Source organism: Rhipicephalus sanguineus, chromosome 1 (genome assembly GCF_013339695.2).
Source record: "Rhipicephalus sanguineus isolate Rsan-2018 chromosome 1, BIME_Rsan_1.4, whole genome shotgun sequence".
NCBI lineage: Eukaryota > Metazoa > Arthropoda > Arachnida > Ixodida > Ixodidae > Rhipicephalus > Rhipicephalus sanguineus.
Window position 1 is genome coordinate 99,969,119 of NC_051176.1, and position 21,860 is coordinate 99,990,978.

General features: G+C 45.5%; 1 protein-coding gene across 2 annotated transcripts in view; it reads left to right on the forward strand.

The window, feature by feature from the left end:
- The first annotated feature begins 724 nt into the window (after positions 1-724).
- Positions 725-21,860, forward strand: part of LOC119394432 (cytochrome P450 4V2) — a 34,941-nt gene continuing 13,805 nt past the window's right edge. Inside the window, exons 1-3 of one of the 2 annotated variants that reach the window (XM_037661746.2) lie at positions 725-1,211; positions 14,064-14,173; positions 20,581-20,669. In XM_037661746.2, coding sequence (XP_037517674.1) covers positions 962-1,211; positions 14,064-14,173; positions 20,581-20,669 — 449 coding nt within the window. In that variant the 5' untranslated portion in view covers positions 725-961. Of the gene's footprint in view, positions 1,212-4,677; positions 5,097-14,063; positions 14,174-20,580; positions 20,670-21,860 lie in introns of those variants that run through there. The other variant, XM_037661738.2, reaches the window with a different exon arrangement.

A 21,860-nucleotide genomic window follows, 5' to 3' on the forward strand; every position in this document is an offset into this window, starting at 1 on the left:
GTAAAGAAAAAAAGAGAAAAAATAGAACGCAGCCGCAAGGAACGTGCGACTTTCTCCGTGACAGACCGGGCCCCAAATAACAGGGTACACGAAGTGTAGGTATCATCACTTGGCAAGAGCGGGTTCATTTGCGCTAAGTCAAGCGATTTCGTACTTTCGTCTTGAATGACGCGCGGTCATGGAATATTCGCAAGAACAATACATGGTTTCTTCTGCTCATGCGCACGCACAGCCGTTCATGCGCAGATTACTAAATAACAGATGACAGGCTCCTTCTTGGGTTTTCGCTGGAATTGCCGCGCTGTGTACCATAAGGAAAAAGGCTTTGAGGTGCGCAATACTTTTCCGACGTCAGGTGCGCCAAGCGCCATTGCGTGTAACATACCCGAATCTTTGTGTTCTCGCTAAAACTGACACATGCGCCTACCCATATGAGCGCCTTCCCCTCCTCCGTATGACGAACACAAAGCCGTCAACGAAAAGCCGTGGAGTTTTCACACGGGTCAGCGGAAACCTGCATGCAGACTATAAAAGTGGTTGACGACTATCACTCCGCTTGTCTGCGCACTGTTATTAGTGTCGAGAACAAAAAAAAATATTAGCCACTAAAGCGGCGCTATCTTCGCTGACGTGTCTTCTCGTGAAACGTTGTACCACAGCGAATCACGTATACAGCGGTGCGAAGCCCATCCAAGCCCTTTATGCTCCGGGACTCGGTACACGATTCCCACCCGTGGATCAGAGTCGTTTGTCACACAGCTATGTGAACAGTTGTGCCTTCAGGACACAGTGACCATCTTCTGTGCGCGACAGAGTTGATTTTAGCAGTTTACAGCAGCCACGACGGAAATAGTGAAGCGCCTTTGATAAGAGTGGCGGGTGGTTTTCTCGGCAGTCATCGAAGCTCTCCATCGCTAAGCGCCTTGCTGTTTTTTTTGTCTGCCTCGCTCAAGTGTCCACGATGTACAGAAGCTTCATTGCCGGTTATGCATCCGCTCGTGAGAAGTTTCACCACCTGAGTGAGACAGCTGCGTGGCTAGTACTGTCCTACCTAGCCTGGGCGCTCGTCGTTCGACCCACAGTTGTGTGGTTCCGAAAGTGGAGTGCGCTGAGGCAACTGCCTGGACCCTCGGACAGAATTCCTTTCTGGTATTCAATTCGCACCTATTGGGAAAAGAGCCGATCGAATTCTGTCAAGGATGCTACGTGCGGTAAGTGCTGCTCTTGTTAGTATCGAACATGAAAGTGTACTACGCTGCCCTACGGGACGACCGCTGTTCAGTGGGAGAAAACCTAAACTCTCACTAACACCCTTCGTCCCAACTGCCAAAATTCCCCAACACTATTTCTTGATGGATGGCAATGAGCTCCTTCCTAGTCGTGCCTGCAAAGGTTTGTCGTTTCTTATTTTATTTTTTTTACCTTTGGCAATACATTATTCCTCTATCCGCCACGGTGTATCAGTGGTTACAGTGTTCGGCTGCTGACCCAAATGTCACGGGTTCGATCCCGGCCGCGGTGGTCGCATTTCGGTGGAGGCGAAAGGGTAGAGGCCCGTCTACTGCGCGATGTGAGTGCGTGTTAAAGAACACCAGGTGGTCGAAATTTTAGGAGCCCTTCCCTACGGCGTCCCTCATAATCATATCAGGGTTTTCACACGTAAAAGCCCACATATTAGTATTAATACAGTACTTCCTACAGGTCAAAAATTATGTAACCAGCAAATCATGGTAAAATCAATTCCCGACTGTAAAGCTGTCTTTTTGGTTTTCTCCGTGGAACAATTCACCATCAACACGGGCAACATTATTTTTGGTTAATGTTGTTAACTGTTTTTAGCTTTCACGTTGTGGTAACTCGTACGTGATAGTTTATAGAAATGAACGTCAACGAATGCCAGTAGATATAAGCAGGCACGTAGCCAGGATTTTTTTTCGGGGGGGGGGGGGCCCAAGGCCTAATTGTTCGAAAGAAAGTCTTTCCATGGCAAAAACAAAAAAATGTTGCCTGGGAATATAGAAGGCTGGAAAAATTTCGGGGGGGGGGGGCCGGGCCCCCCGGCCCCCCCCCTTGCCTACGTGCCTGGATATAAGTACTAGCGCTCTGAAAATGCCCGAGTAATCATATAACAAGCAAGCCATGTTGCATATGCCCCCCCCCCCCTCTCCATATTCGCATGTCTTGAGGAAAGCTTAATATTTGTCACTCGATATTAAAAATTGATATGAGAAACTTCAGGATAACGTATACCTACTGCTCTCACATTTCTTGCATCTGGAATTACGTTTCCTAGCTATCTTAGTTTGCTAAATACATACAATCTATTGCTTCTTCCGTGTGTATCATTTAGTATACACTAAACAATTTGCAACATAACCCTTTGTGTATTATATGTACGCTCGTTAGCATTATTTTTTTCGTTTTTTCTTTTTCCGTAGGCGGCTTTCCTGGGGTATATACCATTGCGTCCTTTGTCATTTGTCCGAGAATCTAGAGTTGCTATGTGCACTGGTTTCTGGTCTTATTAAAGCGCCCGAAATCGGTTCTTAGTCCAGAAACCTGGATTCCCAAATGAAAATAAAATTGAATAGAATTCGTTCGAAAGTGCAGTGAGCGTACGGGGCATGCGCGCCAAACAACGCCACAATAACGTTAAATCAAATTCTATTCAATTCTAGTCCGTGGGGATGCAGTTCGGCAATGTTATAACCTCATCTTCCTCGATGATAATTTTCCACGCATCGGCTACTTAAGTCCTGAATCCGCTTTTCCGGAATGGGGAAAGCTTACACTTTTCCGAGACGTCGTCTATTTACATGACAACGAAGCTATACGCACGCGGTGCTTACATACAGCTAAAACAGCAGCCTCGGTGCTTTTTGGCAACGGCTTCGTCGTTTGACGTGTGTTCCCTGCACTCAGCAAACGCCACTGGTTACCCTGGAAATATCCTGAAAACAATGCAGTCATAACTTATGAAGAAGTTTGGAAATTCCGTTATTGCTAAAAGACGTAAGTATCTCTTTCCTTACGTCATATGTCCGGCTCAAGGGTGTATTGCCTAGAACGATAACACAAAAAAATGACCTTAAACTGATACAGCACATTGGCTTCTTTTACGTATTTCATGTATTTGAAAACACTCCACCTGCCGTCATTTCAGAATCTTGATATGGTAGAGTTACGACGCAAACTCATTTGTCCGGCTTGTTTGTCATATGTGGTGACAGAAGTGACGTAATAGGAAGCGAAAGAAAGAAAAAGAAGCAAGGAGTATCCCTTCATTGCAATGTGAAACACATGTGACGAAAGCTAAACACATTTCAAAGAAGAAAGAAAGTTGCACAGTGATTTCACTCGTACAAAAGTTATAAGGTTCCGTTATCTCTATACCCAAACGCGTCGCCATGACGTTGGCGCGATGTACGAACGATTTCCCAACAAAGTTCGTTTCATTTTCCGCTGAACGACGAAGCGGTGTCGCTCCTGAAGGTGGTGCCCGTATAGCGGGAGAGAAGCACAGCCGTCTTCATCCGCTTTTTTTCATTGTTTTTTTTTTATGACGACCGCGAACGTCACGTTGAAACAAAGGGATGATTATAAGCGACATGGTGCCTCATTCGTTTCTTCGTACACGGCTACAGCGATGAGACAACGGTTTCTCTCGCGCAACGCAAAAGACGTAGCGAGTCACACAAGCGCCGCAACCGTGAGATAAAAACAAATAAAATAAAATACGTTTAACAAAAGGATCTTCCCCCAACCCCCCTTATTAATCCTTGTCAGAACAAGGAGATCCACGGTGAGCTGCACAACGTCGAGGGTGCGAGGTTCGAGAAACGAGAGGGGAAAGATAAGGCGTGTTGCCGCATCTGACAGAAATAACCGACTGGGCGAGACGAGGGTGATTACTAACTAAGCCAACACGTGCCGGAATAAAATTAATGTGTGGGAACCAGCGCCCCAGCGACGCATCCCCCGCGTGCTGATAGCGTATGCCCCGGAAAGGGCCACGGTATTTCGTAAGAGAAGCATTTTCTTTAACGCTTTGTCACCGTATCATATGAGCAGGCCTGGGCAAAAGGGGGCTGGGTAATTTAAGATCTTCACGAACAAGGGAATACCCCCGTCTCAGGTAATTATTGTCACCTTTCCGCTATTTTGGATACAATCAAACGGCGGAAAGCGGAAGTGAGGAGCGACCACAAAAACAAAAGGAAATAAAAAGTGAGAAAAAGACTTCAGAAGCTCTGATGTGAACGAGTGCGCATTCCGCGACGCTGGAAACATGGTAGTAACGCATCTCTCGAGAAATCTCACTGGCTAAGCGGCACCGCGAAGGCACCTCTCTCCCGTTCTCTCGAAGTTACGCCCTCAGTGACCCGGCTTGCGGTGAGACGTGAGCAGGGCGTCCTAACGAGGGTAGGCTTTAATTGTCGTCAGCAAACACCCGCCCTCTCCCGTTGCCTACCTTCCCCATTCTTGCCCGATATGACCAAAATAAATCCTCGTAAAACCTTTAAAAACCCTGCAGAATACGAATGCTAAAGCCACCGCGTAAAATCCGCTCCGAGACCTACACAGCCATTCGTGCCGTTTACTTGTGCGTTGACGCGGAGCCTTCTTAAGTGTGGTTCGTAGGACTGCTGCTGCTGGTGGGCCCCTGGTCGTGGACAGTGCGGACAGTTGATCGAAACCAGCGCTGTCTTTGGGAAAACGCCCGGCTACGCGGCTTCCTTGATGCTCCCTTTGCCTGGCGGATTGTTACAAGCGATCCACGTTTATACGGTTTCGCTCTCAGCTTGAGATATCATCGAGGACCGCACACATCGTATAGCCCGTCATGGTCGGCAATGCACTAATTCTGGGCAGCTCGCCGACGCACACCCGCTTCCAAATACTGTGCGCGCGACTGGTCTTAGTGCTCGCTGCGTATCTCATCTGGAAGCATGTCGTGCGGCCTTGCATCACTTGGTTTAGCCAGTGGCAAGCCCTGAGACCCATGCCTGGACCCAGTGACCTGATACCCTTCTGGCATACGCTCTCCGTATATTGGAGATGGGCGGGCAGAGTTCCATACAAGGATGGCTCTTCGGGTAAGTGTTTCGTTCGGAACGCACTCGAGGGAGATCAACAAAGTTGAAGTTCCTTTCTATTTATTGAAGCTATGGCTCTGGTCAGGAGTTTTTGAGAAGCGACGGATTTCTGAATTCGAATAGGAAGATATGTCGCCACTCCAGCACCTGACTTTAAGATACGCACTAAAAGAATTACATTTGGCTTTCTTCTGTGACTTCAGCAGCAAAATACACGTGGACTAGACGAGAACATGGGCGTAAAAAAATTAGCCGTTATAATTCTGCGCTTCTTCCACCCTCTCGTTTCGGACCCGTGCCTCAAGCTCTTGTACACCCGCCAGAGTAGAATCGTACGAAATTAATGTGGTAGCTCAGGACATTATACAGCTTGGAGAAGCTATTCCAGTACCATAATAAAGTTGAGGTTGGAGTTGAGGTTTCATCTACCGGTGACCAAAAGTTCGTTGCTCCCATGGCTGACCTCGTGGGAACAGCGACTTGTTTGCAGTATTTTTTGCAAACTGGTTTCACAGCCGCGTTAGTCATACCAGACCTGCCTTCTGACTTCAAAAAGTTTTCACTGAGGTTAATGCGAAAATAGCCATTGAAGAAGCATTAGTCGGGACGAAAATTAAATTGTGATCATTGTGAAGTGACTATTACTACATGCATAAAAAGTGATCAGAAATCTAATAAATAATTTCATAAAGCAAGAACAACTACTGAAACTGTACAGCACACAGATTCAACAATTTTTACTGCAATATCATTATGCTTTACAATGATCTTGCATTTTAAGCACGTTGTATTGGCATTTTTAATAGGCCGCTTAGAAAATTAAGCACACGACAAAATATCCAGTGCTCGAAATGGTTGTGGTGGAGCAGGTGGAGTTTGCATGACTCGCTTGGCCAGCAACTATTCCGCCAGCATGGGCAATTTTTACGCTTTTAGTACGGGCATTTCAAAAAACGTTTCTCAATTTGATGTCTCAGGAAAACCATCAAGATGCGTGGAACTTACGATTCCTTTATATCTCATTTCTCCGTCTTTACAAGAGAGAAAAATAATGTGTTTGGACAGAAACACGAAAGCTACAACAGTAGCTTGAGGGTGTTCCTGGCCAGTTCCTGAGATGGTTGGCAGTGGGAAACGCACGTAGAGATCTGTTTCCTGTGTGCTTCTTCACGAGCTTTCAAGACACTGATTGCGCCGGGTCTTGGAAACTCCTGTGTAGAGGACCCTCAGCTTGTAGACCACGAATGAACTTTTTTTTTTCTTTTTAAACCTCAAGCACCACTAGATGATTATTCCGGATGCCCCCTGTTGCCACATAAGGCGCAAAAAAAAATAACATAAACCATGCGGTTTGAGAAGTATGCGGGCACGACCACTTAAATACGATATGTGGAAGGGGTGGCGCCGAGACGTAAGAAATTCCAGTATTGTTACAACTTATGTGTACGTTTCTCATGTGTGGCAGACATGGTCCGGCTTTGTGTGGTCGGGTATTTGCTGCACATTAGTTACACGAGTGGGCTACACTCTAAGATAAGACAACAATGTGTGACTCTTTTCGGTTAGTACTGACTTGCCACGTATATTACTACATTTAAAGAGACACTTTAACTGTCTTTTGGTGCCCACTACTCTCCGGCGAGAGTATACTGATCTCCTCAGAGAGTTCACGTGTCTCTTTAACAAAGATAGTCGTATATGTGGCAAGTAAGGGCTCAGGAACAAGAGTCAAATGACTGTTTCATTTTCGTTTTTGGAGTTTGCAGGCAGAAATGGTTAATTATAAATACGGAAAGCGACATTTCATCACGCAGAATAGTTTTCGCGTAGATGTTCATAAATTCAATGCCGTTCGCATTACGTCCCTCAGGGTGTCTTGAGGAGATATGGTAAACGACATCTGTCGGTTCTATTCTTTTTGCACATGTATACAAACGAATAAACATACACAAGTTTATCCTTTACACGGCGGTACTCTGCTCTGCGAAAGGTAGTGGCGTTAGTGTGAGTAAATGCTGTGCCTTTGTATTCGTGTAACGCTTACAGGTCTGTGTTCTCGAGAAATCGCTCTCCATATTTCGTGTCAAAATGTTATTAGAGTCTCATTAAAAAAAACAAAATGTAGTGACAACGCAAAAACGAAAGAAACATTATTCTCAAAGAAAAAAAGTTACAGCTCGAAAGTTCTTTGTAACTTTCACCTGAGCTCGTAGTTCAAAACGCTAAAATTGCCCCGATATGCTCCTCGTTGCGTCCTGACTCTTATTTTTAAATGCGAAGCCTTTCTTAGTGAACCTCAGGCACTTTGGCCGTTTCTATCTATGTATCTATCTATCTGTCTATCTATCTAGCCGCCTACGGCTGGGCGTTCTCATGGTCGTGTCCATAGGTTGTAATATACCGAAATTGGCATAGCAGAGGTTCAGTATATGAAGAACATGATTTACTGATCACGACATGAATAACGCAAAATAACTGTGAGTACGTCATGAAACCCTTTCTCTCAGTCACGTGTGGCACATACCCGAATATCAGAGTTCATGTTACGCGGGTATGTGCCGGAGGTGATAGAGTCTCAATCAAAACGGTTACCGCGAACATATACATTGACAGGCAAGGAAAGCGATAATAATAATTATTATTGGTGTTTCACGTCCCAAAATCACGATATGATTATGAGAGACGCCGTATTGAAGGGCTCCGGAAATTTTTAGCATCTGGTATTCCTCAACGTGCACTGACATCGCACAGTACACGGGCCTCTCGCATTTCGCCTCCATCGAAATGTGACCGCCGCGGCCGGTATCGAACCCGCGACCTTCGGGTCAGCAGCCGAGCACCGTTACCGCTACACCAGCGTCGCGGACGCAATGAAAGTGAGGGAGCTGAAGACAGAACTCCCCTGGAAGATGCTCGACTGCTATCCACTCGTCCATGTGCTCCGCAACGTGGGCCACGTGGATTACGCAAAAACCGGGGTCAATGCTTCCTACAACTATACCGAGAGTACCAGGGCCTCATCATTACCGGTGTCTTCAACATCGATTTATCAAAACCCAACAAGACCTGGTTCTTACACTGCATGAAAGACAGCTTGGATGTGGACAGGGCATCACAAGACCTCGTCGGCACGTCCAGGACAGGAAGCATCATATATCATTTCTTCGTAAGAGGCATCCACCATTTCCACCAGCTGTGCTACACTTAGGCCCCTCGTAGCCGCGATCACGAAAGGTTGCGATAAATCTGGTCCAGATTCTGGTTCTAGCTGATCACGGTGATGATGACCTTGTTCAAGAACTGTCAAGAACCCCTTCCACACATGCACACGGGTTCGTGAAGCGTGCGTACGTTCTTCGTGATTACGAACAAGTATAAGCATAACAAATGTAACGCAATTGTGACTGTAACGTACGTGCAGTGCGCCTGCGCGTGCCACTCGGCTGTGTATATATCTAAAGAAACTTTTCTCAATAAACTTAGTTGCGAGTCACGCGTGTCCTGTTCCTTCTTTGTCCTGTTAGGATTCGTGCTATCCAGTATTGAAGTATATAAGCACTACATGTCAGCTTACCGCATGTGGTGTTCGTAACACCCATGTTGCTGTTGGCATCGTTATGCAACTGCAAACAACTGGTTATATAACACATATGCGATTCTTTAACATATGTGCGTGCGTATACCATTCTCACATTTCTCAACGTGAAAAATTACGCCACAGTCACCTTCCCGCGCGTGCTTCGCATAACATCGATTCCCACGATACGTGGGGTCTGCCGAATTTTTTTACTTGGGGCTGCCTTTGTGGCACCTCATTTTTTCTAGACGTTTTTCTAGCTTATTTGTCAGTAACAGTAGGGTAAGGAGCACGGAATTACAGTTTCTAGCCTGTGTTTCGCAATATGGATTTCGCTTCGGTTAAGGGTCAGATTCTATTCCAACTTGATTTGGAACGTCTGATGCATACCCATCTTCCATATACTATAAATGACGCAGAGCGTCATACAGAGCCAAATGGCTCACGTAGGTGCCTTCGGTGGCGCACTGCGTAATCGTACTTTTGAAGCACGCATTCAGAACGTGACAGTGCTTCACCAAATGCCGCAATCTATGGCCATTTCCTTCCAGCGTAGTGCTTAACTTCTGTATGCTCAGGTCATCTTCTACATTTCGTAGTTTCAATGTACCTCTTCAACGACTCTCATCGCCAGTTTGTTCGCGAACTGTGGCTGTCTGGTATCGATTCTCGGCAAACTTTCGTTTCCCTCACCTTTGCGCTCGCTACTGCAGTTACAAGTATAAGAGAACTATATCTGACTGCAAGGACAAACAAGACAAAATTGCCCTTCTTCAGCGGCACAGTAGAATTTTCAGAGTTTTAAAACACTTAGGACGTTTTCGGAGTTCTAAACGCTTAAAATGTTGTGTCCTCGATGGTAAAGATACACAAGATGGAAACATGCGGCAAATGCTTTAAAACACCTATAACTACTTTTTCAACGCATTTTTGCAAAAGCTAGAAAACGCTGCTCAACTGTGGCATTGTTATGTTGTATACAAAACCACGTTTCTTATAAGTTTTAGTTGGAGAGACACTGTAGTATTTCGTCTCGCCCTAGATCTAGTCAGTTTAAAGAGAAGTACCACAACTTATATTTTTTCCGAAGCTTTCTCCACTGAATCGTATATGTAATTAGTCAAAAGCTAAGATATTTTAATTTTGGAAAGACAAGATTTTATGTTGGCCTCACATCTTCAATTCATAGTAGTATTAGATTGTGTACTTGTCTTGCACTAGATTCCGCATACGCGTCTCGTGAAGCATTCTCCCCTCAGTAAATATCGCATACACCACCCCTTCGTCATCATGAAAAGTGACCGAAGAAATACAGTCCACGAGGTCGTGCGCGTGTATTCAGTTAGTAGCATAGACGTGCGCCACGGGGGGGGGAGGGGGGCGGAGGTCAGAGGGGGGCGGTTGCTCCCCCTCCGTCGCCTAAAAGAGGGGGCGCAATGTTTGCCCTATACATTGACTTAGTAGGGAAGCGGGGGCGCTGCGATGAACCTTCGCCCCCCCCCCTTTTATGAGGAACCCTGCGTACGCCTATGGTTACTTGTATCTTACGAACATGACCAAGTTTTTTTTTTTTCCTTTTCATTCTGACATCGCGTTTGATCTGTTCGTTGCTCTGTCTTTCTGCACATTGCCATTTGGTGCAGGCAACATGTGCTGCAAACGTACCCTTTCCCCTACCTCGGTCAAAACTGTAGCGAAGTAACACCATGGAACTTGTACAGGGATGACTAAAGAAGCAACAGAAGCGCATGGAAAATGCTCATGAGAGATTGTGGTGAACACTGTTTTTCGGAAGATAGGAATCATTTCTCATTTAGCCTGATTACTGTGTAAATACAGAAATGTAAAAAAGAAATTGATGTGTTGTCGCAGAAGCACTACAATACGGGGTCGCGGGTCAATGAAAATGTATTGCTTGGCTGCCACATCGCAGAATGGTAGACAATTGTGGGATGTATAACTCATTTTGACAGATTCTGCAGCAAGTACACTCTAAGAAAAAAAAAAAGAGTATGCGTGACTCTTTTCGGAGAGTTCTGACTTGCCACGTGTAGGACTCTCTTTAAATAGTCGCGGTGACTCCCTTGGTGGGTCAGGGTCGGCTCGCTCTAGGAGAGTCCCCTGACCCTCTAGGAAGAGTGGAAAGACTATCATCCGGAGGATCACGTTACCACTTATAGGGAGTCAGACGACTCTTGCCGGTAACGCTCCTACGGGGGTCAAGTGAGCCACACCGAAGCGTCAAGCGACTCCACAAGTATTTTAAGCTACTCGTTTGACCCTTGCTCTACTTTTGCGCGACTACTCTTGAAAATAGTGGAGTATTCATTTTAAGCAAGTCCAATAATACTTGCCGTTCTGCCCAGCGACTGCAAAAAAAAAGAATAGTTCAATTTTAGCATTATTTTAATAAAACTCGTCAAAACAACACATATTTTCTAGAAAAGTTATATAGAAAGCACGAAAAGATGGTCAGTGATTTCCAATTACGAAGTTAAGGTATTCCTCATTTACATGCTTGTATGAGTATAGCGAACTAATATGTGTGACTGTGATGTGCACAGTGTCATATGGTGCTAAATAAACAGCAGAAATTGGCATCATGTTTCTATATTTATTCTTATGATTAAGAATAAATCAAGAAGTGGTGACGGCTGGAGACATCAGACTTGTGGCTTGCTAGGTTGTCGCTCCTGTTCAGCGTGAGCACCATGAAAAACGGTATCTGAAAAGCAGAACGTGATATTATGATGAGAAAATGAAATTGCAGTAAAGGTTTGCAAAACCTACACAATAAGTGGTTCACACAGACATAATAAAGGCTAACAACAAAACAACAAATGCAAACAGTGATGGTCAGGAACCAAGTTTTTTGACGTCGAGATCAGACATGTCATATTCTAGAATTACCGCACATTGCTCCCACAATCACGCACACTCACTCGATTCTGTAATAACGCCCAATGTCATCGCAGTGTATGCAAATCACGAAAACAGCAAACATAAACGAGGGAAGAGTGCACGGCCGCGGCCGCACCCAACGCGAGCCGTCGAAAGTCTAGAGCTTTTTCACTTTACGGTGAAGCGTGTCCAACTTGAATACACTACCGCGTACGTTCTGGAAGCACCGTACTATATCTGCACCTCAAACTACCGTCTTTAAGCCAACAAAAACCATTATATATAGTGCGTCTGAGCGTTCTGTACACAGGCATTTTTTTTTTCCCGTTCCCACGCGCCAAAGCACGCTACACACTCAAGGTCGATGGAAATGCTATGAAGTAGACTAAAGCGCATCTCAAAACGACATCTTGCACATTCAGTAGCGCAGACACAACGTGCGATCAGCAAAAAATGACCCTTGATAATTGTTTGCATTGCTCACTATAAGGGAGCTTGCACAGCAACGCGCATAGCGGTGGCAACTCGTTAACTGACAGCTTTAGTTGGGCATCCGCAACAGCCCTGCGGACACAGGCTGCTGTTGGAAATGGCTGGCAGATAACTTCCGCAGAGCTGCTGCAGACGCCCAGCTAAAGCTGTATAATTAGTACCTACGAAAGCAGTACACTCACCGTTAACTGGCGCCCGTTGTTCCTGTCCGCAGCTCCAGGTATATTCCGTCCTCCAAGCGTCACCGTGTCACTGAGGGTTGCCAGGTCAAAAAGACAAAAAATAGCCAGAAAATTGGAAAAAATAGCCAAATTGTAGCCAATTTGAGCCAAGGGCAGTAAAAGTAGCCAAAAGTAGCCATGCATGTGTGAAAACCGCTTCCACATTTTTATTTAAATGACTAAACACAAAAGCCTTTCAGTAAAAATGTAAATGTGTGCTGCATGAACAATTCAAAGTCATAATTTCTGAGATTCCAGCATAAATTATTGACTTTAGCAATCATTTCATGCATGATGAGGTAGTGTTTGCGCTGTTAAAAAAATGACTCTCTCCATGTGTCTTGCATGACTCTTCTTGAAGTGACTAGAAGATGTGACAATAAAAATAAGTTTACGGCATAATGAGTGCGAACGAAATCTCAGTTACTCCATTAAGCATAAATTGAAGCCACTTTTGCAAACATTTCATACGTGATGACAAATACAGAGTCGCCGTTCTTACCCAAGCTTAGGAAATGATACAAGCAGTTCGTCGGATATCCTACAAGGATTGTTTCTTGGGCGAGATGGTACGACATTCTAAAGAGAGCACTAAAAAAAAGACACAAGAGGCAGAGGCGGCAACACAAGCGTTCACTAACAACTGTTGTTAGTGAGCGCTTGTGTTGCCGCCTTTGAATCTTGTGTCCTGGTTTCTCAGTGCTCACTTGAAATTTCAGATATCAGATTCCACAGAGGGCCCTGAATGTGGAGCGCTTTCGATTCCTGTTCATTTGCAAGTGTGGTTAAAAGCCGCGTTGAGCAATGGGTGATCTGTAAAATGTGGCTCCATGCAACAGTTCTCGCTGAGTCCAAGCCAGGTATCCAAAAGCATTTTTTTTTTCGTGTGTGCGCGAGAGGCCTGCTTGACTGGCAGGTTATAAACGTGTAATTTGTTATATTTATGCTATGATCGCCACCACTGACCCTTTGCCCGCTTAGACCACTGCGCCATACCTTTTAATAAAATTCATTATCTGCGCAATCAAAGGGCAAAATTCAACTTTCGGAGCTGGAAGTACGCTCTGATTGCCATGTTTTGGCACCATATACTCGAACACGAGCAGCTGCGACATCACCAGATATTGATAATTTTTTTCAAATCAAGGGGACAAGAAAGTAGCCAAAAAGGAGCCAAGTAGCCAAGACTATTTTTCTCCCGCCACCGGCCTAAAAAAGTAACCAAGTTGGCGCAAAGTAGCCAAACCTGGCAACCCTGGAGTCACTTCGTGCACGGAGCCGGCGTCAACACCAACACCACCGAAGACGCGCATGAACAGACAGACAACCCGCGCAACCAACACAACCAACACGCAACGCATTCCAATAGACGAGGAGACAGAGAGGAAAACAGAAGCGGCACGCCACCCCGGCGCCGTTGTGGCGCGTTGCCTCGCCTCCGTCGTCGAGCCAACGCGCCACAACGGCGCCAAAGGGCAAGCGCGCGATATGTATGGCGTATACGGCGGCGCCGCCAATCGAAACGCGCTTCAGGAGAGTCCCGTGACTCCAGTCGAATTGCGAACTCTCTTTCTCTGCCTGTACCTTCCGAAGAGAGTCACGCGGCCGTGACCCTCTTTTGACTCTTTTTTTTTCTTAGAGTGTACCAGGCATATGGATAGCTCTTTCTCTTACCTCAGTATGCAGCATGCGGAAGTAAATTTTCTCAGTGTGTGAACCTTTCTTTTCTCCGTTAACCATGGCTTCTGAAACTTTCCATCTCTTTCTTGTGTGCAGTGTTCTTTCAGCTTATTTGCGACGTGTGTCGACAGTACAGAGGAACGACCTTCAAAGCCTACCTCGGGATGACACCGGTTGTAGTGCTGCACACTCCAGACGCCGTGCAGGTAAATGCAATTGACAATACATTGTTTTTTTCCCTTTTCATACTAGACAACCTCGAACAATAGATTACGAATGGAGACGCACGAAGAAGCGTCTAACTCCGTGCGTCTGTGCACGCCCATTCGACGCATAAAAGACGCATGATCTTCGTTTTCATTTTATGAGCTTTACGATGACCACCTTACCAGGTCAGGATCAGGATATAGTGTTCAACCATTTCTGACACTGCCCTTTCAGCCATCCATCAAACTTTCCCCCAATGCATGATCCCAACTGAGTCGGCAGTAATTTCAAATAATGATATTTCATAAGATGGAACCATTTGAGCTACTTCAGTTCGTAACGTCGCGACGGTATTCGGCTGTGACAACATGCGCATTTACGGCCAGTATTCGCGATTTCTCTGTTGCGTGAAGCCAGTGCCTTATTCCTGGATGTTTCAGCGCAGCAGGTGAGATCCGACTGAATGCGTATGTCATTAGAAGAGAGTACCTTCTTCAGGTTACTAAGTGCATGTTCTTGAAATTAGACACATCTTTTCAAATGTCTGTTTTAGTGCCCATTGAGTTAAGGGGGTGCACTGCGTTTAGGTCTGCTACATAGCCGAAGAGTTAATATCCAAATTTTCTTGACATTCTGCACCTCTGGTAGCAGCTCTGGAGTACAACTGCTACTGAAATGCAGCCGGTTCAAGCCGAAGGTTAAGCCGTTCGGTGTGCGCCGAAAAACCTCGCCGAATGATGGCGTCCACGTGCGTCGCTTAGCAATCGCTTAGCAATGCACCTACGCTACGCAAATATGATGCCATGGTAGCTTTCCGGATGCCACTGCACCATGTGATCGAATGTACCGTATTAAGTGACTGGGAAATGCCTCATTCGATTTAATGAAGTAATTCACGGCTCCCATCAATTTCGTGAAATCGTGTTTTAGCTGTACACCTGGACACAACGTATCGTGAATCCCGCGCAAAGATGACGTCAGCAAGCACATAATAAACACTGGTACTCCCGATATGCACTTCTTCAAAGAGTCGTCAGTTAAGGAGAGAAACGGCAAGGTGTGTGCTTCCCAGCGATAGGTTAACCTACGCCTGTGCTCATGCATACACTACCACACTGCGCTTCAGCAACACAGGAGGCAGAGGTTCGTAGCTTAAGCCGCGAACGCGCGCAGGCGTTCCACGTCCCGCTGGCCTCTATCTCGCTCCGCCAAGGCACGCCATTCGCCCGTCGGCATCGTTGCCTTTCTGCAGCGCTTATTGCAGCAGTTTTCTTAGTCGGTGCTATCGCACTCGAAGCAGTCGCGGCGGAGAAACGCCGTTGGTGCATGCGGAAGCTATACTACTTCGACAACGAGCCGTCACACGCTAAAACGAAACGAAAGGCAAAGAACGTCACTGCGTCTAGGGCGACTGCCCGATGCTAGCACGGCCATGTTTTTTGCTGGCATCGAGAAGCTTTAACCATGGCCTTTGAAAGTGCGCGCCGGCAGATCTCGGCGGGCATGCTTTAAATGCGTCGTCGCCGAATCGTTTCCTATCGGCGCTAGCAAGTGTCATACCGCATTACTTCACTTGACCGATCACAGAAAGCGACACCACAACGCCCCGCCTAGCCCCGCCAACAGAGAACACCGTGCGAGAGAGAATGTGTGAGAGATATAAGGCACGTTTCTGGACTACCGAGCGGCTGCCTCAGTAGCTTATTCTGTACAGCGTCGGGCGCTTTTCGTCGCGAACCTGTGAGGTCGTAAGTTCGATTCCCGGCGGTGGAACTTTTTCTTATCGTTTTTTTTTATTTTTCTTATTCGTTAGCATCCATTCTATCAACGTCATATCTGTGACGGAAATACGTCCCTGAAGTCTTTGTGAACCCCGGCATAAAACACTTTCGTGTTAAAAAATATATAAAACAAAATTTTTTGACGAGGTGGTGTTCGAACCCGGGCACCCACGGTCCGAAGGCGATCGTCGTAACCACTCGGCTATCGAGGCACGTTAGCACAAGAAGCATTTATGTGAACCATGTGATTGCGTTGCTATGGGTGACAGAACGTGAAAAAAGATAGAGAGAAAGTGAAAGAAAGAGAGAAAGAAAGAAAGAAGTAAAAAGAAAGAGACGCGGAGAAACTTGCCTAAAATGTACTTGTGGGCTAGTTGGTTGATCATTACGTTAAAGTTCAGCGCTTCTGTTTCCTTTTATTTTCGTGTCCGTCTCTTCAACCATTGTGCGCTGCCATACGCCGTAATGCGAAAGAGAGAAAAAGAGAGAGAAATAAATAGACAGACAGAAAGAGAAAGCCTCAACTAGGCTTTCCTAGGCTCAACATGACATTCCCTGGCCTAACTGCGTCTCTCTATGTTCAGGTGGCTATATCTTGGCTTAACTGGCTATCTCTAGGCTAGGCTTGGCTTGTATGCTAAGGCCGCCCAGCTCCGCTGCTCATTCAGGCTTGGCATCACCATTGCGAAGCTGCCCTAATTTTTTATGCCGAAGAATATTTCGGGTAAATCGACAGTTGCGTTTTGCCCTGACGTGTATTATTCAGTCGCGTTCGGTTCCACACTACAAAATATTTGTGGATAAACATTGATTCATTATGGCAGTTTCTCCTTCCGGCTAATTCAAGGATATAGCTGAAAGAGTGTTTCGCAGTTCACCGAAATATTTGACGTTGCACTATGACATGAAAGAATGCGAACAGTATCAGTGAGCTTGTACATCTCTAAAGATTAATGCTGCCGTGAGAGATACCGGCTAGTACAGTAAGCCTTTCACTTGAATTCGGAAGTCCGTCAATAGTGCATACAATAAGAGCCTTTGAAACACTGGTTTACCGCCGGCGGCTGGGTACCGGGTACACAAAAACACTTCCTGCAGAAAATTTCATGAGCTAAGAATCCAGAATGAGGTGGCGGCCACGCGGGTGAAGATATACAGCATCTTTTATTGGAAGGCCCACAACACGACGAGCATAGTGTCTTGCTCTTGCGCCGTCCTTGTGGTTCTTTGCGCTTGTGCGTGGAAAGATAACACTTACTGCCCGCTTTTACGGCACTGTGTCGCAGCACCTTCAGTCTCAGCAAGATTGTAGGTCCATGGCGAACACGTATTTATTTATTTATTTATTTATTTATTTATTTATTTATTTATTTATTTATTTACTTACCCACAGCGCCCATACAGGCATTACAGTGAGGTGGGGGGGTACAGAAAAATAACAAACATGAAAGTTGCAGGTGCGAATGAAAATGTCGATTACTCTACGCCGACACAAACGTACACAGCTACGTCACAAATGGCATGTATATTGGGAAAACAACAAAGCAGAAAGCACAATGATAATAGTTAATGACAATGCGAAGAATATTTACAACAGTGTGCATCATTGTGGGCATCACTGACACCAAAAAAATTCTTGAAGCGAGTGATATCCTTGGAGGTTATTGGGAATAGCATTCTCTAGGAAGTGCCAGCTGTTTGTATCTACATAAAGTGACCTGATCTCGCGTTATGCGTCGCTTTATGTGAAAACTTATTCCGTGTCCGTGTGAGTGGGCATGTATTTTGTGGCTGGCCAACTAGATTGCGCGGTTTTTCATTGGTTTTTCATTGGAAGCGCCAACATCTCATTAGGAGCATATATATGTTGTTTATTAATCCGGCATATTACTCCAATTGGCCGCTTCAAAATTCAGTTTAACTTTGTATCCTTGCGCTTTAGAGCCTCCCCCGTGCGCGTTGTTGTTTACAGTCAATGCGTCGTCACTACGAGAAGTATTTCCCAGAGTCGAACACTCAAATTTCCGCAAGTGTAGCACGTGGTAACTGGTAAAACTGAGCAAAAAAAAACACAGACACACGAATAAATTTTGCATGAATGAGCATGCCAGGAGAGTAAATCTACACTAAGTCGCATCGACGGCAGTAATTTTACAAAAACTTGAATGCTTACCACACAACTCTCATCGTGAGACAAATCTAGCGCACTTTCTAACCCGGACTCACGCAAAACATGACAAACACACACACACACAAAAATTGCGCAATAAGAAAAACTTGCCCTCCGGCTTAAGTGCCCAGTATAGTTTTCAGCAACAACACATTTGAGTTATCGGGGTTTTTATGCACTTCAACGGTGTTTCTCGTTCTTTACCGATTACTTTTCACCGAGGTGCGGCTCATGCGTTTTTTTTTTTTTTAAATGCAAAGCATTTCTTAGCTTTGAGCGTTTCTATCTATCTATCTATCTATCTATCTATCTATCTATCTATCTATCTATCTATCTATCTATCTATCTATCTATCTATCTATCTATCTATCTATCTATCTATCTATCTATCTACGTCTGAGTGCTCTCATGATCGCCGCCTTAACTTGGTGTAGACCAAAATCGGCATGGGAGGATAAGAGGATTTGAAGAATATGACTGTCAGGTCATGATACGAATAACGTGAAAATCTTGTCGCGTGCGTCATCAAACCCTTTCCTCCAGACACGTGTGGCACATACCCGTATACGGTAAGCGGGTATGCGCCACAGGAGATCGACAGTTTATATTTTCCCAGGAAGAGTGAGAACAAACACTGGTAATTTAAATGCGATAGCATTAAAAAAAACTGACATCGCCAGCGTTGACCCGACGAATGGAAATATTAAATATTAGGATCCCAGCAGGAATCGAACGCAAGCATTCTGCGCGGCAGTCAGGTATTCTACCACGGAGCCAATCCAGGTCTATAGACTGGTTTGGAAAAACAGCCTATGCTGGCGTACATCGGTGCAACGTCAATTGTGGTTGTGGTGCCAGCTATCTAATTCTGCAAGAAAGTAACAAACACTAAATATGTACTCCTACGATACAGGCGTTATATCAGATTAACGCCTGTGGTTCCAGTATTGGCTCCGCTTTTATAGCAATGTAATAAACAGTGCATTTGTATTCCTATGATTCAGCAAGCCATATTAAAGCATTGCTCGACCCCGGAGGAATACATTAACGAAAGTTACATATCATATTCACATTATTGCACCATAAAGTCCACTTAGTTTCGATAATGCTGACGTATGTACTCTAACGTGAGGGCTGGCCTTACGTCGCACCATAAGTTACCCTTTAAACGACAGTGTTGTCGACGTGCCTGGTAAGCCCTCGATGTGCACACAGCTACTACACTTACAAAAATACGTCGATCCACCTTGTAAAGCTTGGCTCAAAGCTATAAAATACAGCATAGAAGTACTCGCTGGCTGCTTCGCATGAAACCGATTCCAACAACGCGTTGGATCTGCCGAATTTTTGTTCATAAGTGATTTAAGCTTTTTTTTTTTTCCTAAAGGGGTCATGAACGCACCCACGGGCTTCGTAAGAAGACACATCCTACGGATAGCAGACACTGCTATAAACGTCTCAGTCAAATCTTACAGGTGTGTGCGGCAAAGAGTTTAGAAGCGGAGAGCGAAGTTGCCGTTTTCTCAGGCGCCCACTTTTCGTATACAGAGGAATGCAGTGCTATCCCTCCTTGCATAGCTTGCAGCGCGCTTGTGGGAACCAGAGGAAGAAGATGTTTAATGAAAAAGGAGGGGGAGAGGTCGGCCTGGAAAGCGGGTTTCTAGCCTGCTACTCCTCGCCGGGGTAAGGGGTAAAGGGTAAAGAAAGAGGAACGTACGATGATAGGTGACTATGGTATGGCACAATGAGCCACTGTACACCCTGTCCTACGCGGGGACAGGACACGCGCGAAAGTATTTATACTGCACATGCGCTAAAGACGAGCATCTAAACCTGTCTCGCTTATAAATCTTAAGAGGCACTTTAAACTCCGTTGGGCGTGGTCTGCATGTTCCCAAGCACCCAACAGCTTCCCGTCCGAAAAGGGTAGGGAGTCCAGACGATCTATGATGCACTCAAGTGACTGTCTATCGGTCGCGTATTGAGGGCACATGCACAGGATGTGGTGAGTAGTCTCTGACGCGTGACAGACACTGCAGTTAGGGTTTCGCTCCTGTCCAATCTTGCAAAGGTATCGTCGTGTATATGCAACACCCAGCCGCAATCTATGTAGTAATGTTTCCTGGTCTCTTCTTAACCGGAATGGAAGCCGAAAAATACGACCAGAGTCAAGTCTGTAAAGGCGCTCATGGCGATAATCAGGGTCATTCCATAAGCGCGTCATAGATGTTTTCATAGACTTAGGCAACAAGCCGTTGATGTCATATCTAAAAAAGTGAATTGATATGACTTCGCCGCTAGTGTGCGCCATTTTTGCAGCAATTGATTCGCGAGGCAATAAACTCCGATACTCAGGTCATGCGATGATTACTTGGAAAAGTGGTTCATGACCCCTTTAGGATCATCACGTGTTCTTCGTTCTTCTTATCAGGACTTCTTTCTTTTCTTTCGGCAGACTCTCTTGACGAGCAAGACGAACCTACGCAAACCTGTCGTGTACAACTTCCTTGCGACGTGGCTGGGAGAGCACAGTACGCTAACGTCGTAAGTATTAATAAAGCAATGCAATCAGGGCCGGCATTTTGAAGCGATGTGTTATGCTTTTTTCTATGCTAGTCGTATCCACCACTTGCGGCCGGCTGATCCCGTTGATAACGCTGGCTGTCGCTTTGATCGCTGGCCAAGCGCGAAAAGGTGTTTGCGTCGGAAAAGGCGTCGCTATATTATGCCGGCCAAGGTTTTGTTTTTATTTCAACGCTTTTTTATGACTCCAAGCACTTTTCACTGTCCTCACTTAGCACACCAAAAAGTCGGCGTACGTGTAGCACACTCGTAGGTGCGACGATTTTTGCTATTCATATTAAACCTTACATGCTGATGGCAGTATATTTACCGACGTGTAAAGTCCTTAAAGGTAGCGAGGTGAACGTGCCAAATTCGATAATTGTGAACTCAAGCTTGTAGAAACATTTAGTGGAAACAAAACAAAATTGTGCGTTGAACGTGCCAGAATACGAGTGACCGGGCACAAGACAGCATGGAGACTGCTGGTAGCAGAACTGAGATTAATTTATATTTGCTTAACAACACGAAGCTGCAGAGATGGTGCAGTTTCAGGTGTGAAGCCATCGTATATTACTGCACATTTTGACTAATGGCAGTACTTCAGTGTGCAGCCAAAGCACTGTACACGAGCGCTCTTCTTCATGGGCGTAGCACGTCACCATCTGCAGTGTCTCATGTCGCATGGTGACGCAGTGGCCATTACAGTCAATGCTGGCCTAAAACAAGGCTAACAATGCTCAAAACGAATGCAAAATAAACTTAGAAGGTCTAAAATAATATTAACTACAGAAATAACCAAGAACCGATAGCAATAATTTACCTAAAAACGCGAAAAACGCTTCTGAAGGATCGGGCTGATACCCACACCGTGCAACAGAAGGCGCCACCGCCTCGGCAAGCGCGCGATTGTAAAGGGAGTCGCTGGATTACCCGTGCACTTCGTCAGGTTTCACGGTAGCGGAGCTGCATTAAGCGCATTATATATAGTACTGCACCAAGACCTACACAAGAACGACATTGTTTTTGTCGCTCTGAGCAAATCAAGAGTGTCGACCGTTGCCAGCGATTGACCCTGCGACCTCTTGCTTGCTAGAAGCTCAACACAAAGGCCAAGCATGCACTGTGACGGGTAAATAGTTGTATTCACCACAAAATTTCTCATGTTATGAA